The sequence below is a fragment of the Phoca vitulina genome, unplaced genomic scaffold, assembly GCF_004348235.1.
Source record: "Phoca vitulina isolate PV1807 unplaced genomic scaffold, GSC_HSeal_1.0 scaffold2, whole genome shotgun sequence".
Taxonomy (NCBI): Eukaryota; Metazoa; Chordata; class Mammalia; order Carnivora; family Phocidae; genus Phoca; species Phoca vitulina.
Genome location: NW_022589705.1, coordinates 93621410 through 93640534, shown reverse-complemented (window position 1 = coordinate 93640534; position 19125 = coordinate 93621410). Strand labels below are relative to the sequence as shown.

The 19125-nt window shown below is 41.0% G+C and overlaps 1 protein-coding gene across 9 annotated transcripts in view; it reads left to right on the top strand.

Moving 5' to 3' along the window:
- The first annotated feature begins 549 nt into the window (after nucleotides 1-549).
- The window catches only part of KIF1B (kinesin family member 1B), a 138635-nt gene continuing 120059 nt past the window's right edge, over nucleotides 550-19125 (top strand). For 8 of the 9 annotated variants that reach the window (XM_032393859.1, XM_032393835.1, XM_032393819.1 and 5 more), the window contains exons 1-2: nucleotides 787-884; nucleotides 14729-14909. In XM_032393859.1, coding sequence (XP_032249750.1) covers nucleotides 14804-14909 — 106 coding nt within the window. In that variant the 5' untranslated portion in view covers nucleotides 787-884; nucleotides 14729-14803. Of the gene's footprint in view, nucleotides 885-14728; nucleotides 14910-19125 lie in introns of all 9 variants that reach the window. The other variant, XM_032393864.1, reaches the window with a different exon arrangement.

The following is a 19125-nucleotide window of genomic DNA, read 5'->3' as shown; positions in this document are numbered from 1 at the left end:
CTCGATAAGAATAGGCCGGGAAGCTTGCTGCGGGATAATACACTCATCCCTTTGCGTGTTTCAATTCCGACTGCGCCGTGTTTGGCGGCTTCGCCGAGCGAGAAGCTTTCCAAACGCACAGTGACTCCACACTCGGCCGCCTCCCGTATTCATCTCAGCCCCTCCGCAGCCGCCTGGCCCTCACTGTCCCGCCCCGCCCCGCTTGGCCAAGCTTTGTTTCCTTACAAGGTGGATCATCAGGTGGGCCAGGCGCGACCGCTGCCGAATGACGTCCTTCGCGGGTCACCCGTGAGGGGACTCTGGACGCCGGCCTCCCCAACCCCGCAGCCCCGCAGCCCCGCACCCGCGCGGGCGTCCGGGCCACCAGGAGGCGCCCGGGCATCTCCTCAGCTCCTCGCCCCATCCCCTCTCTGACTCACCCTGCGATTGGCCGGCCGCCCCGAGCTCTAAGCCCCGATTGGCCGCCTCCCGCGTCAATCGCGGACGTCGGGGCGGGCCGAGGTGACGCGCGGCGGCCCGGCTCGGGGCGGTGTCCGGCGCGGGCGGCTGCGGGCGGAGCTTCGCGAGGAGCGACGCGGGGCAGTCAGACGGCGGCAGCTTTGGGAGGCGCCAGCGCGAGTCCGAGGCGCTCCCCGTCCGCAGCAGCTGCCACCGCCGGCTCGTCGCCGCGCCCCGGCTTCCAGTGCTCCCGCCCTCCCCGCGCCACGGCCCTCGATGCGGGGCCGGGCCGCTGCGTGATGGGGCTGCGGAGCGGCGCCCTGCGGCTCGCGGCAGCCGCTGCTCGCGCTGAGGAGCGTCGGTGCCGGGCCCCCCGCGCCCCCGCGCGTCGCGGCGCCTGCTGACCCGGCCCGTCAGTCCGCCCGTCGGTCCGCAGCGCGGCTGAGGTAAGGCTGGGGGCGGGCGGCGGTTGGCGCCGCGGCCGCCGGGGCTGGGGAGGGGGCCTGCGGAGGGGGCCTGCGGGGGGAGGGGAGGCCGGGCCGGGGCCGGGCGGGGTCCGAGCGGAGGAAGCGCGGGGCCGGGCGGGAGCCGCGCCGCCCCACCGGGGCACGGGGTGGGGTGGGGCGGGGCGGGGCACCCTCCCGGGCCGGCAAGCCCCGACCTCGGGTCCAGCGGCCTGCTGGGTCGCCCGCAGTGCCCCGCACCAGCCCTCGGCTTCCCCTGAGCCGCGGGACTGGGGCTGTGCCCGCGGTCAGCCGGCCCGCCGTCGTCGGCTGCCTGCGCTCTCTGCGCACCCTGCAGCTCTGTGGAGCGGCCGCCGCGCCGTTTTGAAGCCCCCGGTTCTCGTTTCCCCCATCCCCTCTCCCCCATTACGGTTGGCGTCGGAGCTGAGCCTGGGAAGGGGGTTATGCCCTTTGGCCAGATGAAGGTAGGAAGGGGCTTGGCGTGGCGGAGGGGAAGCCGATGGCGCGAGGAGCGGGGAGAGGAGCGCGATGGAAAGGGAGGGGGCGTGTGGGATGCTGGCCAGGCGCGCGGAGGGCTGGTGTGGTCTCGGCGTTCAGCAGCCCGGGATTACTCTGGCAGCCATATTGGGAGGATGATCTGACAAATCCTTTGGTAGCCAAGTCCGGTTGCTGGAAGGCACCGAGTGACAGCCCTGGCAGCTTTCAGGGTGACTGGCCGCGCCAGAAGCCAAGCTGTGGGGGTTGGGAGCCTGCTCGAGCAAGCTAGTCATTGTTCATGCAACACAACACATTCCGGCCCTAAAACCAGATTTGCACTCCCGAATCACTTTTTCTCCTTGGTGAATTGCTAAATGAGCTTCTGTGCTAAAGTGCCTTCGAGCTTCCATTCTTGTTGGGGTGAATACTGTGTTTCTCTGTTCATCTTGTACGGCCAGTGCTATGGACATGGAGGCCTGATGATGATACCTTACATGTGCACAGGCAGATCTGAGGATTGCTAAGGCCAGTTTACCAGTACGGAGGCTTCGAGTTAGTATACTGCACTGGATGGGTAGATTTTCAGAGTAGCTCACCGTGCAGAGATTTAGTAACCTGGCATATTCTGACAGCGGGAAGGCATGCAGCAGTATTTCTGAGGATGCAGGTTGTCATCTTTGTGGAATCTGGAGGTAGCTGAAATTAGATTGTCAACAGATCCCTTGCTCACATATCTCTTACTGTTCTAGGCAGCTGTTCTGCCGACACTGAGTATGTTGCTTTGTGTCATAGATGGGTCTGTCTGAGCCCCATGAAAGTGTGGTGATTGGGTTTGAATAGCTCTTAAGTGATATCATGGTGGATATTTTATTTAAAGGCTGGCATTTTGTCAGCTTAGCTTAGTCATAATAAAATCTTAGCTTGTGTTCTCTTAAGTGAGGTGGTGCTTTCTAATTAACTTGGTGCTGCTGTTGGATTATGAGGCAGGTGGAGTTAAATGTACCGTGTGAGGATGGAGTATGAGGACTGCACACACCTTGGGATTGTAAAGCAGATCTGGAAATGATCAATAACTGAATTCAGTGTGAGCTTGTAAATCTGGCTTCTCCTACATGCTTGAGGAGAGTGGCATGCCTGTCTTTGTGCCTTTTGCTTTCAAACTTCATTTCTTAATGAACAAATTCCTGTGACTTCTTAAGTTGAACTATCTAAAAATTTTCAGTTAGGGTTTTCTAAGAGAAGTCTTAATACTTTATTTTTGTGTTTTTATCATTAAGCTTTCCTTTTAAAACTTAGTTGAGGCGCCTGGGTGGCTCAGTTGGTTAAGTGACTGCCTTAGGCTCAGGTCATGGTCTCAGGGTTCTGGGATCGCCCCAAATCGGGCTCCCTGCTCGGCAGGAAGCCTGCTTCTCCTTTCCCACTGCCCCTGCTTGTGTTCCCTCTCTCGCTGTCTCTCTCTCTGTCAAATAATAAATAAAATCTTAAAAAAAAAACAACACAAAAACTTAGTTGAATAAAAAATGGTGTCAATGGAAACTAGTGCTTTTTGTATTACTTTAGCATGAGAGAAATACAGAATGTCTGTTTTAAAGTTCCATGCCCCAATTAAGAACTATTTCTAAGTTTTAAATTTTTACAGTTACTTTACTAGCAAAAAACGATCTGAAGAATTGTGTTTAAATATAATTTTCAGCATTTGATAAAATGAGACCTGATTGTGAACCTGATTTGGTGGCAGAATTTTATGAATCTGTGCAGCTCTGTTTTGATGAATGTTTTTCCAAAATTTATCCAATTAAGTACAGCTTCGAAGGCTTTAAACAGACCATTTTCCCTTCCAAGACCAGATATGAATGCAGCTTTCCTTTTTTCTCTTTCCCACTTTGAATTTGTTGAGGGAATAAACTCGCAAGAAGAATGCCAATAGTCTCTCCCAGGCCAAAGCTTTCTAGCCCACTTCCCTGCCATGGTCTTGTTCTGTGTACAAAGTAAAGGACAACACTGGGCCCCTGCCTTCTGGTTTGTAAACCCCTTCCCGGGCTGCTAATCACAGCAGGTCTTTTCCAGGAGTGAAGCATATCCTTTTGATCTTGTAAACTGATATAATTTTACAAGGCTCTGAAGTGAAAGGTATAGCCTGTCTACTTCATGTCGTTCTCTTTGAAAGATGGCCTTGTTGGAACAAACTGATGAATTTCTGGAGTTCATAAAAGTTTGAATAGCAGTGCACCCCAGAAGTCTGGGGATAAATACACATACTTTCAGAACTTTTCTTTGTGCAGCTCATTAGAATAGAATATAAATGAAGCAGATGTGACTGTGACAAGAAGTACAGAAGGGTCCTGGGACTTCTCTTTGAGGTGGACTTTTTGGTTAATGGCCCAGTGATTCATTTACGCTCACTTTTATGACATTCATTACCAGTTTATTGACAGTGCATATAGAGATTTAGTTCTTTACTCTCAAGGAATGTACACTTTACCATTTGTATACAGACATGGTAAGATAAGAATTAACCCTAGGTCTTTTCCGTTTTAGTACAATTTAGTGGTTTAGTACAATTTAGTCTATACTGTGGTAGTTTCCATGGTTTTTATAGTCAGAGCCTTTTCCCTTTTGTATTGCCATATAATACTTACCTAATGCTCAGTCGGTACTTTTATGATTGCTTTGTCGTTGTTTGTATATGTGTTTGAAGTCACAGGATTGTAAATGTCTGATGGATTAAAGAAATTTTTTTTTATATTTAATATCACATTGTTTATTCCAAAGTGTATCATTCAACTATACCATCCTCTACCATTGCTCTGTGTGATGTCTTTGATACTTGGCTTAATTCTCCCTCTGTCTGAATTTCTGACATCATCCTGGCAGATGCCAATGACTATAAACAATAACAACAACAATAATGACAAAATAGCTCACTCATATTGAGCCCTTTCTATGTGCTAGGCTCTTTTCCAAGCAGTTTACATTGTTCACTAGTTTAATCCTTGTAACAACCATATGAAATAGATACTGTTACCCCCTATTTTACAGATGAAGAAACAGAGGTTAAGTGACTTTCCCCAAGGTCACTAGAAATAAGTACGTAGCCACTGTACTGTACTTCTTCTGTAACTACCTTTAACCATAAAATTCTTCTGACTTCAGTTCAAGCAAACGTTCGCTTCATGCTGTTCCGGTAACTCAGTATTGTGGCCCCATCTTCTACCTTGTCATCACCTTCAGATCTGTCTTAATGTCAGATTGTCCTTCAGATCTGAAGCTCTGATCATTTACAGCTCTCATTTTTGTAGTCTCCTTCTGTGTGCTCTTCCACATCGTCTCCTGGTCAATCAAGCCTCTTCCAGATTTTACTTCTTTGTCTTCCTTTAGTACACTTAACTTCTGGGATGCACTGCTTCAGCTCTGTGACTTCTGGGGTGCACTGCTTCAGCTCTTTTCTTACCAGCACTTGCAGTCTTTAATTCTTTATTATTCTGCAAGACCCATTATGCAGATGCCAGTCTTACATCCTTCCTACCACCCATACCTTCTATATTTAGCCTGCCATGGAGAAATCTCACACAGTGCTGGGGGTTAGTGCCACAATTAATGTGTAATCTTAGGTCTCTGAATCTGTCTTTGGTGTCTGTTGAAGTAATTCTAATTCTGTTCATTTCCCCCCACTGTTCTCCACAGTGACTTCTAAAATTTTGACTGCTTTACTCAAGCCTCCCCACTGCCCCATGCTTGGCTTAAAACCTTACCTACCACCTCATAGGGAAAAAAAGGCATGAACTACCCCCCCCCCGCTGCACGCTTCCTCTTTCTCTACTTAAAGAATTCTCTGCCTTCTTTCTTACCTTCTTTCCTCCAGTCATAGAGAAAAGGTTACTCTCCCAGACTTCAGCTAATCCCTTGGCTTGTGTTCTGGATGTCATCGCCTTGTAATCTTTAGGGACTTGCTGTATTGATTACTCTTTTCCCCTTCCGCTGTTTCCCTACAGTCCCACCTTAGGGCCTTTGCTCTGACTCTTCTACCTGAGAGAACACTCTTCCCCTGGAGGCTGCTTGGCCAACTCCTTCATGTCCTTCAAGTCTTTACTTAAACCTCACCACCTCAGCAGGCCTACCCTAACCTCATTTATGCACGTGCACAGAGTTCCTCCCCACCATACTCCTGAGCCACCTGCCTTTGCTGTACTTTCTCTCCCTGTAATGCTTATTATCACATAGCATTCTGTAGAAATTATTTTAATGTCCCCACTTGCCCTCCTAGAATTAGAATGTAAGCTTCTCCATGGCAGGGATGTTTATCTGTTTCATTCATTGATTTATCCCAGACTCCTGGAACTGCCTATCACATGGTAGGTACCTAATAAATAGCTGTTGAATAAAGTATAGAAGCATGCAGATGTCTCCTAATAAAAATGGGGAAGTGGGGGAGAAAAATCCTTCCTTCATTCCTGTTCCCTCCTAGCTGTCACTCTCCTGCCCCTCACAGCCAAGTTCTGGAAGCAAGGAGGATACTTGTATTTCCACTTCCTGGCCTCCTAACTACTCCCCAGCCCACCATAGACTGGCTTCAGTGGCCCTCACTTCATGGACACCTGCTCTTGCTCTGGTTTCCAGCCTGTTATTGCTGAAACCAGGAGACACACTTCATGCCTTTGCTGCACTGGAAGTATTGCCTACTTCACACTCCCTCCTTCATTGAACTTTTGTCTGCTTCTGTTTGGTGGATCTGGTTTCAGATCTTGGCCTGCTTTTCTGGCCACTCACAGTTATCAAATTCATTCAACACAAATTTTTGTATAATTTTTAAAGTCTTTTGTTTTTAGGAACTAGAATTTTGACATATTTCTGATGTTAAATAGAATAGGTTTATTACAGGAACTTTTTTTGGTTTATAATTTCTACCACTTACTGCTTCTAAAAAGGTTTTAAGCAGCCTCCCACAAATAGCATAAATATAAGAGGGGCTGCTAAAGTATAGATAAGAAAGAAAACTCTGTGTAACAGGAGGAAAAACTAAATAAATAAATTACAGCAATTTGTGTAATGTGGTTATTATAATTTAGTTTTGAAACTTTTAGAAGTCAAAGTAAAAAGGGAAAGAAAATATACATATACATATATATAATGGTTCATCAAGAGAAACTTTTTTTTTGTAATAAATTCTAAAACTGTAAGAGAAAAGTGTTAGACATCCTGATACAAGGATGTACATACTAAGTGCTTTCAACAGGTAAAAGGAAAAGATGTTCTTCAAAGACCTTTTTAAAAAAAATCATCCACCTGCTTTCCAAACTGAAAATACAACACTAAACCATAATCAGTCTTTTTTATGAAGGATATGACTAATATGGTTCAGATATGTAACTTTATATAAAGATAAACCTGAATTTACCAGCAGAAGACTCATTATTTAACCCTTGTGAGAGTCTGGAATACTTGTATTGTCATCTAAATGAAAAGTACTTTCTGTATCTGTTTATCATGTGGCAAGATTGACACATTGTTGACACATGGATGGAAAAGTCTGACCTGCATTCTTGCCCAGATAATGAGCTACCTCCTAGGCCGGTAGCTGCAGAGGTGTGGTCATGGGGAGGTTTCAGAAGGACGGAACCTTGGTTCATACCAATTTTTTTTTTCTTTTTCTTTCTTTCTTTCTTTTTTTTTTTTTTTTGTCATGCTGTCCCTTTAAGGGTAGGGACTCAACTCATACCAAATTTGAATTAACTACTTACCATTTCTACACTATAGCTGAGCTGAGTTCATTTTAGCCTGGACAATTCCAGGAGAAGGTGTTGTCTGTCATCCACTTTGACAATAGAAGAGCTTCAGTGGAATGTGGGATTTGAGTGGCAGAATTCCCAGATCTACTAAAATTATGAGACATAGCTTCAGATATTAGAATGAACTGACTTACTGGGTAGAGTTTAGTATTAACTATCCAGACTTTGGAAGAAAAAAGAAAAAAAAATCACTTTCATTTAGAATCGTTTATTTTATGCCATAGGAGCTGTTGTCTCTTTTTATTTTTATTTTTTAAGCTCTATGCCCAGTGTAGGGTTTGAACTCATGACCCTGAGTCACCTACTTTACCGACTGAGCCAGCCAGCTGCCCCTAGGAGCTGTTGTCTCTTGATGCACCTCTTGGTTTATGAATAAAATCATGTTACCAGTTAAAAGGAGGATCCTTGATTTATTAATTGCAGTGACAGGAGGACATGTGTCTAATAAATCCAAAATTGTATATTAAAACTTATTTTAGTATAAAATGGTTAAAAGAAAACAGTTGGAGAGTTTGGGTGAGCTAGTTTAACCCCATTTGAGATTGAAAATCTGACCTGTCAGGAGACTCTGCAGTCTGATTCTTGGCATTGGGTTAGAATGCAGAAAGAAGCCTTTCCAACATGTGATTCATTTTGAGCTTTCACAGCTTGGCTCATGGCTGATTTTTATTCATAGAGCCAAAGACCAAGAATAGACAGGTAATTCATACACACAGAAAAATAAATTCTTACCTTTTGGGGGGGGCATTTTATCGGTATAGCCATGGCCAGTGACAGAGTATTGGGTCCTAAAATCTGCTTGGTCCTCGTGAAAATTATCGGCCTGAGAGATGGAAAACTTATAATAACGAAGTTTTCATAGCATCTCAAAATGGGCTTACTAGCTACAGATATTTACTTTTGGGGACCCATTCATTCTTTAAGTTATAATTAATTTTTTAAGCCATAATTCATTGGAAAAGATGATCTTTTAAACAGACTGCTTGTTGCTGTTGTAAATTTGCTGCTGTATAGCAAATTGTGTGAATATTGAATTTAAAAGACTGAATTTCTTGGTTAAATTCTGTTTTCACTTGTGATAAGCATGTACTGAATACTGTATCAGTGTATGAGAGTTAAGTGAACTACTGGCTGCAGCATAGGACAGATGGAGTAAGTAGGAAAATGAATCAACACAACATTTTTAAGGAGCAAAGAGAAAGAAGGTATCACTTGTGGCTCAGAAAGGGGCACATTAAGGAACGTGTGACTTAACGTTTCCTGCTTCATGGTGATATTTGATCTTGTCCTCGAAAGATATGGACTTGTAATAGGTTGAGAAGGAAGATTGAGCTTCCAGGAGTAGAGTGTTTGGTGCAGTAAGAGGGTGCTTGGTAGAGAAGAAGGCTTGAAGCTGGTCAGTGAAAATGGAGGCTGGGGAAGGAGGTTGGATTGTGGAGGCCCTTGAATTTTTAGGTTATGTTCTGAGGCTGCGGAAACCAATGGAAGGTTTTTAAGTAGAGGAAATGACATGAACTGACTTCTGTTTTAGGAATATAATCCTGGCTCTTTTCTATAGAAAAGGAATATTACAAAAACAAACCAACCAAAAACTAGTATTATTTCATTCCTGTTTATTCATTTTGCTGAAAGGTCAGTTTGAGAATGAATCTTCTCCTTAGGCTCCTAATAGTCCAGGGAGTCTCTGAGGGCAAGTTCAATTGCACAAGATCAGAGTTAAACAATTGGGCAAAAATTCAGAAAAATTCAAATAAATTGGGCCTGTTTTATTATCCCTTTATTGTTAGTGAGTGCTTCTGGAATTTTTGCTCCATTCCGCTTTCCTGATGCTTCTAATTGTGTGTCATAGGAAGGAAAACCGGTCAGAGGAACAGTCTAGAACTGAGGCTGTGTAAGTGATTTAGAGTATGTGTGATTGTCTTTCCTACCTGCCTTTCTTCCTTTGGCTGCTCAGAGCTTGGAGAATAATTTTTATGCTAATTAAAAGAAGTATTGTTTTCCTATAACTTCCTAAAATTGTTTTTGTAATTTAATTGTAATTATTGTTTCCAACTGGAATTTAAGCCTGATTTCTGGCTTATATAACTGGTAATTTTTCTTAAAGAGCCAGGGAATTTTGAAGCTGTAATTCTTTGATGTAATTCTATTATAAAGAGATACTGTTTGGGGCGCCTGGGCGTCTCAGTCGTTAAGCGTCTGCCTTCGGCTCAGGTCATGATCCCAGGGTGCTGGGATTGAGCCCCGCATCGGGCTTCCTGCCTGGCGGGAAGCCTGCTTCTCCCTCTCCCACTCCTCCTGCTTGTGTTCCCACTCTTGCTGTGTCTCTGTCAAATAAAATCTTAAAAAAAAAAGATACTGTTTATAGTAGTAGAGAGGTAACAAAGTAACACTTTCTGTAGTTCATTTAACTGTAGTTTCCTATTACTATGTAAAAATTTTTTTAAAGATTTTTATTTATTAGAGAGAGAGCGCGCACACGCGCATGAGCAGCGGGGAGGGGCAGAGGGAGAAGCCAACTCCCCGCTGAGCAGGGAGCCACATGCGGGGCTTCATCCCACGACCCCAGGATCATGACCTGAGCTGAAGGCAGCTGCTTACCTGACTGAGCCACTGAGGCGCCCCTACTGTGTAAAATTTTAACTCGTGAAGGTGGTTACAGTTTTACCTTAAGACAGTTAAATCAGAAAAAATACATATTTAGGTTCAAATTATTTGAGAAAAGTGATTTTGTTATTTATTTATTTGGGGGGGGGAAGTAATTTTAAAATGTACTTATTATTTCCAAAAAAGAATGACTGTTAGCTTTTTTAAATAGGAAGGAATTTGAAATTAATTTTATCCTTTTTCCTTTTGATCAAACGACTTGTCTCTATTTTGAAACAACTTATGGTTTTTATTAATGCCATTCGGGCATCAGCCTGTTGACAAAATAACCAGGACTTCAACCAAAATATTTTAACTACCATATTCAAGACCCTGTATCTAGGGGATTAGAAACATGACTGAAATTCAGTTCTTATCCACAAGGAACTTAAAATATATAGTAGAGATAAGAAAAGTAAGTAACTTCCTTGGCCTCAGTAAGGTCAGTGAGCTGAGTAGTAATAAATGGAGAAGCATTAGCATTTAGTTCGGGAGGTGGGGAGATTCTGTGAAGGCTATAGACATAGGTGGCGTACAAGAAGATCTTAGAAGAATAAATTGGATTTTGAGAAGAATGGTAGAGGAAGAAGGGCACAGTGTTCCTTCAGGAGCATTGGAGCAAAGGCACAGGGACAGAAAAGCATGAGATACTTTCAGGAAGCCCTCTGGTGGGTGGTTGTTAAGGAATGTGGATGGAAGGCAGTGTTTTGTGGGCTTGTAAAAATAGGTGGTTTATGTTGCAGGACACATTGAACGCCAGTGTGGGAAGTGCAGTCACTGCTTGGGAGACAGTAGAGGAATTTTGAGGATTTTTAAGTGGACACTGATATGAACAGACCTGTGCTTCAGGAAGACCAGTTTGTCAGTACTGCATGGTACGGATGGAGTAGATGAACGTGGCAGTATTGTGCAGTAGGTTTGGCGTAGAAGCAAGAGAAAGTGGTAAGGTTAACAGTCTTGGGTAAGAATTATTGAAGATCTAAAAGGGATGGCAGGGGTAGAAATGGAAATAAATTTTATAGGTAGAAGCTGTGTAATTTAGCAATTGATTAGATGGATAGAAGAAGCAAGTAGGTGTTGGCGGTCTGGTTAGTGTTTTGGTTCGTAGTTACAAATGCATGGTTCTTTATATCTAAATCCCGGCAAGGACGTTTCAGCCTTTGTTGTCTGTTTCTAAATCAGTCAGCAGCATTCAACGCTTTGGCAGGCCTTGGATAGAATACAAAAGAAAAAGGTTTTGTTTTTTTAACTTAAGTATCTAAATATTCTATAATTGTCATTTTGGCAGACTCGCTTCTTCTATCTTCCCCTAACAAATTTCTTAACATTATCTGATACCCAATCTATGTTCAGACTAATCTGCTATCTAAGAAATGTGTTTTTTTGCGGAGTTTCTTGATTAAAAAAATCATTGCATTTGGTTGGTAACTAACACAAGTCTTTTTTATTACACCCCCCCCATGCTATTTATTTTAAGAAACTGCGTGACATGACCTATAGATTTTTCTGTATTCTGGGTTTGGCTGATTGTATCTTTCAGGTATCATTTAAATTTTTCATTTGCTCCCCTATGTGTCCTGTAACTGGTAGTCTGAGCTGAGGCTCATTTTCTTCATTTTTTTTTTTTTTTTTTTTTAAGGGGGTGGGATAAGAACGCTTCCTAGGTGGTGCTGTGTGTTTCCCACTGTAGTACATGTGGAAGCGTAGACCACCTGGGTGTCCCACTTTTAGTGATGTTAAGATTGATTAATTGGCTCAGTTACTGTCCTTCTAATCCTAGCAATAAAATGTTCCCACATCAACCAACCATTCATCTTGGGTTTTTTTTTTTTTTTTTTTTTTGTAGCCAGTCACGATTGTTGCAGAGAGCCTTTATATCAGTAGGGTTGGAAAATGGTGACATTCCAATTCTGTCATCTCTTCTGCAGTTATTAGCCAGACTTTTTTTTTGTGAGAAGAACTTGCCCTCATTGACTATTTGGCTGTCCTGGAGTATAGTTTATATAGGATATACAGACTGGGTGTATGCTTACTTCTTTTATTTGCCAGTTTTCAGAATAATGAGGCTTTTTAAAAATATTATGAACTTGTGAATTTATATATTTGATGTTCTTCAATCCATTTGTGGTTTGTATGAACGTATTTATCTTTATGCTGTAATTCCATGTTTGGGAGCCCCTTTAAGTTGGCACTTGTGTCCTTTTGCCATGACTCTATTCATCTTTGTTAGATTTCTTGCTTGTGATCACAATAAAATGTCCCAGGATCATCTTGAAATTTCTTGCCCAGACTTGGAGTTAGCCATTTTTTCAAGGAGCCCAAGTTCAAAGAGTTTTTCAAGGCAATAGGAGTTTCACTTTGGGAAGCTATTAAAGAACAGTACAAGATAGAATGCAGTCACATGAACGTATTTACCTATGGATAAATGGACTATTGGATTCGAATACCTAAAAAGGACTATTGGATTCGAATGAAAAACTCAAAGATCAGTTCCACTATTCCAAGCATGGTAGGCATGAGGTAGTGAGGACTAGATTAGGCAGTGGCAGTGGGTTAGGGTAATGGCAATGGGAATGAGAGGAAGGAATTAATAGCAATATGTATTATGTTTTAAAAGTTTTGATATGGTATGTCATTAATGTTAACACTAATAAAAGGATTCAAAGAGAAAAACAAAGATGACTGCAAGATGTATGGTATGGGGTCAGATAGAAATGGGAAGATTGGCAGAGATTGCTAGTTTGGGGGAGAAGATAATGGAGCGTGTTGAGTGTTCAGATGTGGCTGTTTATCACAGTGAACTTTGTAGGGGGGGATTGAAATGTGTTCTGTGTCTTGCTTTTTCTGAATACTTCATCCACTCTTTTGGCAAAGTACTCAGCTAGTGACTATAGGTGATGCTGTATTGACTGGGAGTGTTAATAACTCTAAGCTTTCATTTGATAAATGTGATTACAATAAATGTTTGATATATTAAACAAGAACCATCTGTTTAATGTTAAGTGAAATGGGAAACAGACTGGAAAAACATCACAGCAAATATAAAAAAGATTAATATCAATAAATATTACAATTATTTGAAACAAAACCAAAAAATGTCAGCAAACCAGGCAAAGGACTTGAACAGATAATTCTCACAACTGGGAAATATACAGTTAACCCTTGAACAATGTAGGCATTAGGGGGTGCCCTTCCCTTCCCCTCCCCCTTGTAGGGGAAAATCCATGTATAACTCATGACTCCCCAAAATTTAACTGCTAACAGTCCACTGTTGACCAGAAGCCTTACTGATAATATAACGAGTTGATTAGCAGACATTTTGTATGGTATATCTGTTACATACTATATTCTTACAAAAAAGAGAAAAGAATATGTTAAGAAAATTATAATGAAGAGAAAATATACTTACAATACTGTACAGTATTTGTCAAAAAAAATCCACGTGCAAGTGGACCTGCGCATTTCAAGCCCATATTGTTCAGTGGTCAGCTGCAATTTATTAATTCACTCCTTCAGCAAACATTTATTGAGCTCTTTCATCAGGCACTGGTCTGAGTGGTAGCAAACAAGATCTCTGAGCTTTTGGACGGAGGTGTGAGAGATGGACAATAGCCGCGTTCCAGAAAAACAAGAATTTCAAATAGTGCTATTAGGAAAATAAGGGTAATGAGGTAGAGAGTGGCTTTTGGTTTTTATTTTGTTTTGTTTTGATTGATTTTTGCCTTTTCTTATTGGAAAGCATTAGTAGTTGTGCAGCTGTAGTTTAGGATTGCTAATCGCTAATTATGTGGGAAAAATGAGATTGAAGTTTTATTGGGGTTCCCTGATAATTGGACTTATATGTGGTTTTCTTCTCAGTTTTTTCTTTTGTTTGGTTCCTCTTGAAGACGTTTATATAATGGATAGAGTGCAGATTGAGATCTGTCGTTTTTTTGTGGAGCTTACGTGGGTTCTTTTCACAGAATAGTATTTATTTTGTTCTGTTGGGAGGGAAACTATTCCTCTGAAAAATGTTCACATTTTTCCCTGTGGCTTCATTCAGTAGTGAAATGTAGTGATATGATTTTGCCATGAGTCAGTGGCACATCCGAGGGTAGAACCTTCTCTGGAAACTTCTCTGCTCATAAAGGATGGTTTAAAGGGTCACATGAGGTACATGTGGAAATTAAAGGAATCCCTGGGTACTTAGAAGTGGAAAGAGCTGCTGGAGCTTATCTTTGTCCTTTGCTGTTTAATTATATACCATGTAACTGAATGTTTCAAACTGCAATTGAAGTATAGGAAGTTCAGAGCATTTCTTTAAAGGAAGGTAATAAGGGGTTTTGCAGATGGGAAGTTACTTGTGTAAGGAACTCTCTCTAACAGATAAACATTTGTTGTTGTTGTTTTTTAAGATTTTATTTATTTATTTGACAGAGAGAGAGAGAGCGAGAGCAGGACCACAGCAGGGGGAGTGGGAGAGGGAGAAGCCGGCTTCCCTGTGAGCAGGGAGCCTGATGTGGGGCTTGAACCCAGGACCCTGGGATCGTGACCTGAGCCGAAGGCAGACGCTTCCGACTGAGCCACCCAGACGCCCCAACGTTTGGTGTTTTTCATGTATTACTGAAGATTGATCCAGAAAAACAGAGAGCAAGAAAGATGCCTGTTACTTTGCAATTATATTTATTATTATTGTTATTATTATTATTGTTATTATTTTATTATTATTAAGTTTAGGGACTTTTTAGGTATGGGAAAGAGATATGGAATAGGAAAATAAGTTTCAGTCTTTAATTTTCTATTTGGAAGTTTTTGAGAATAGAAGATCTATGGGAAGAAAAGGGATGAAGTTTTTAGAAACGGAAATAGAAATAGTCCTGAGACTTAGCCTGTGCTTTCTTTAATTCTGACTACCTGTGTGGGATTGCTTTCTTTTTCAAGGAAACTTGAACATAACTTCAAAAGAAGATTTGATTCTTTATTTCTGGACTGCATATATATAACAAGACCATCAGAATGTCGGGAGCCTCAGTGAAGGTGGCTGTGCGGGTTCGGCCCTTCAATTCTCGAGAGACCAGCAAAGAGTCCAAGTGCATCATTCAGATGCAAGGCAACTCGACCAGTGAGTTCATGTTATTTTCTATCAATTATATCTCATCTTCCTGTCCTTTTTCTTTTCCCTTACTGTGAACAGAATAAATGAACATTTGGGTAGTAACACTTTGAACTTTGCTACTCTGAATGATCCACTAAATGGTCCCTGTGATATTTGCTGTAGCATATTTAAATATGGACTGTTTATTTTGTTCTTTACAATTGAGAAATCCCTGGAGAACTACACTAATTTAGCTAGAGTTATTACATTGAAATCTTAATGATAATAAAGGTATAAGCAGTGATTTTTTTACTTAATCATGATGTGAAATGTGTCTATTGAGGCTCTAAGATTATTTTTCTTTCTTGATTTTAAATGGTACTTGAGCTTGCCAAGATGGTCTTAACTTACTCTCCTTCCTTACAATGGTTCTTTGAGTTGAACAACAGATTTAGCTACAATCAATAATAAACTTGTAAATTTATTACTAAGATTATAAGTAATAATTTGCTTATAATTTTTTTTTACAAATAAGATGATTTATTATTGAAATTTAAGTCCTTGCTTTCTAGCTTCTTTCTTCATATATAATTGCTTAGGTGAAAAATGACTTAAGCTGGTTTATTTTGTACTTGCATTAATAATGCCTTGAAATGGATCTGTAGGCAAATTATTAAAGTGGCAGTAGGTTCTACTATCTTGAAACCTACAACTTTGTGATAAAGCAGAATTGTTGCTCTCCCAGACACAAGTTAATGCTGAGTTGTTGGGGAAACCATTCTGATTTCATCTATTTGTAGGCCATTTGCCAGTGTTCTCTAGAGGATTCTATCAGTGGGAAATAAAATTGTATATATTTAAGGTGTACAGTGTGATGTTCTGATATATGTATACATTGCAAAATGATTACCACAATCCACACTAATTAATGTATCCATCACCTCTCATAGTTACCCTTTTTTGGTGTGCGCGTGGTGAAAACACTGGAGATCTGGGACGCCTGGGTGGCTCAGTCAGTTGAGCGTCTGCCTTCAGCTCAGGTCATGATCCCAGGGTCCTGGGATCGAGTCCCGCATTGGGCTCCTTGTTCAGCGGGGAGCCTGCTTCTTCCTCTTCCTGCTGCTCCCCCTGCTTGTGCTCTCTCCCTCTCTCTCTCTAATTGATAAACAACAAACAAACAAACACTGGAGATCTATTTCTCAGCAAATTTTAAATATATAATACTTTATTATTAACTATAGTCACTATCCTGCACATTAGGTCTCCAGAACTTATTCATCTCAGGACTAACAGTTTGTATCCTTTGATCAATATCTCCCCTTTGTCCCCATCCCTACCCTCTGGTAACCACCATTCTGTTCTCTGTTACTATGAGTTTGCCTCTTTATTAGATTTTTTTAAAGATATGAGTCCATGAATTATATGCTATGAGTAACTGTAAAAGAAAAAGATGCAAAATTTAGCATTGAATTGTACACTTTAAATGGGTGAAAGGTGAACTTTATAGGGTATGAAAATTTTAATTTTTTTTTTTTTTTGAAGATTTTGTTTATTTATTTTGACAGAGAGAGACACAGCGAGAGAGGGAACACAAGCAGGGGGAGTGGGAGAGGGAGAAGCAGGCTTCCTCCTGAGCAGGGAGCCTGATGCGGGGCTCAATCCCAGGACCCTGGGATCATGACCTGAGCCGAGGGCAGACGCTTAACGACTGAGCCACCCAGGTGCCCCGAAAATTTTAAATTTTTTAAGAAATGTCAGTATTGATCATTTGCTCCTTAAAGTTTAAGCTAGATTTGTAATTGAACTAGAGAACAAATGTTTGTTTGTTTATAAACAAATTTATTTATTTATTTGAGAGAGAGCACAAGCCGGAGGGCGGGGGGAGATGGGAAGGGGCAGAGGGATAAGTAGACTCCCTGCTGGAGGCCCCAAGATGGTGACCTGAGCTAAAGTTAGACGCTTAACCGACTGAGCCACCCAGGTGCCCTGAGAACAAATGTTTATGCTCTTAAATGTCACTCATTTAAGCTATGTTGTTACTTGTGCTTCATTTTAAGAGTTACATTTCACATAGTATATAAGTAAATCTTTGCACAGGGGCCATGCTAATTTGTAGCAGTCCAGTTTTAGTATATGTGCTGCTTAAGTGAACCCACTAAATCCTGATTATTGAGCTCTTGTTTTTCTCTGCAAAAAGTATTTAATTATAACTTAGTTTGGAGGCATTTCTGGCTGTTGGCTTGCCTCTAAAAATGCTGGTATGTATCACAAGTTCTTTTAAAAGGTAGACTTTAGGAAATCCTCGATCAGGAGCCAGAATTAATCCTAAAAAGAACTACTTTCCCCTGTGATACGTTTTGCATACTGAACTATCCAGGAGAAATCCCCAGTGTCACGGGTATCTGTTGCTACTTTACTTATAGGGTTGCAAATCTTACTAAAAACTTGTAAGTAGAGAATGAGTATTAAAAGGCCATATTCATGAAATGTGAAAATCAATTTATTATATAACAAAAACAAATGGAAAGTTTTATTAATATAAATAATGATACTAGTGGTTTTTTTCCTTGATGACAAATCGTTTTAGAATGCCCACGTCTTAAATTGGCTATAAGTTTATATTCATTGTCAAAGTCAAATAGCATTGTGTTCATTTCCCCACAGTTTTTATTTTTGTGATTAGGTGAAACCTTCATTCACGTGGTATAAAATTCAAAAGGTACAAAGAATATACAGTTAAAACACTTCCTCTCATGTAGAGGACCAATCTGTTCCTCTCCCCAGAAGCAACTTGTGTTTCATTACCCTTCAGAGATAGTGTAAGCGGCAACATCTTTTTCTAAGATAGTTTTTTTACCATTTTAATTAGTGGTAAGTTATAATATTAGCTTATTTTTCAGTCTTGACTGATTTGTATGTTTTATTTATTTCTTACCCCTTCCCCCAGCAGCGTATGTTTTAAATACCTGAATAATACAGTTCATGTTTATAATTTGTAATAGTTGTTTCCTTTGAGATTTTAGCATGAAAGAATATCCGTGTAAATTAATAGGGTTTTATGTCTACTATATATATAATGGTATGCTGAGTACTAAATAGAATATCAAAAAAAAAAAAATCAACTGACCATGTAGGAGAAGAACACTATTATAGTATGTAGTAAAATTGAAAGTTTTTCTGTAGTTCTGGATAGTTTGAGAAATAGATCTGGGTCTGCTAGATTTTCTGACTTTGCTATTTTTTTTTATCATACAGATTAAAAGCTCATAAGAAATTATTAATGGATTACAAAAAAGGTGTTAGAGCTCATTGTTTCTAAGATCTACAGATTTCTTTTTGACCTTGTTGTTTTGGTTGTTTAGAAAATACTGTCAATTTAGGGGGAAAAAGTAAAATTATCCAAATATGTTATTAACTCTGGATAAAGAATGTCAAATTTTTTCACTTGTAGTAGGTAGCAAACTGAAGGAGAAAATAAGATCCCTAGTTGTACGCCTTTTGAGGATAGGGCCATAAATTTTATAGTTTGTGAGGATATAAGTTCTTTTTTTTAAAATTTTTTTTATATGTTTTTATTTATTTATTCATGAGAGTCAGAGAGACAGGCAGAGGCCGAGGGAGAAGCAGGCTCCCCGCCTAGCAGGGAGCCCGATGCCGGACTCGATCCCAGGACCCTGGGATCATGACCTGAGCTGAAGGCAGACGCTTAACCATCTTAGCCACCCAGGCGCCCCGAGGATACAAGTTCTATTCACCAATCTTGCTTATCTCCCACAAAAATCTCTCCAGAATTATTGGATATATTGATTTATCTTTTTATGAAATATTAATGAAGAAATGACTAGTTTTTATTCAAAGTAATAATTTGGTTACAGTAGGCCTGGGCATATTGTACTAGTCATATGAGAACCAATCTTTGGACCATGTGAAGCACAGTGCTGAACTCCCAAATGGTTTTTCATCATATTTTGTTCAAAACTGTTGTAGACAACAGACTGGGTGGCTCTGCTCTGCCTTACCCTTTCTTTTCCTTTCTCTTTTGAGAGTTTGCTCTAATGTGAGTCTATAGGAATCACAGAGTTGTATGTACTATAGGACCCTGCCTTTAAGAGATTTAAAAGTGTGTGGTAGAAGACACAAGACATACTGAAATAAACTCAATACAAAGTAAAAGTGATCAAAGTGATAATTGCCATAAACAAGGGTTTTTAAAAAATGCAGAAGTGAGTTTGGCAAAGGACAC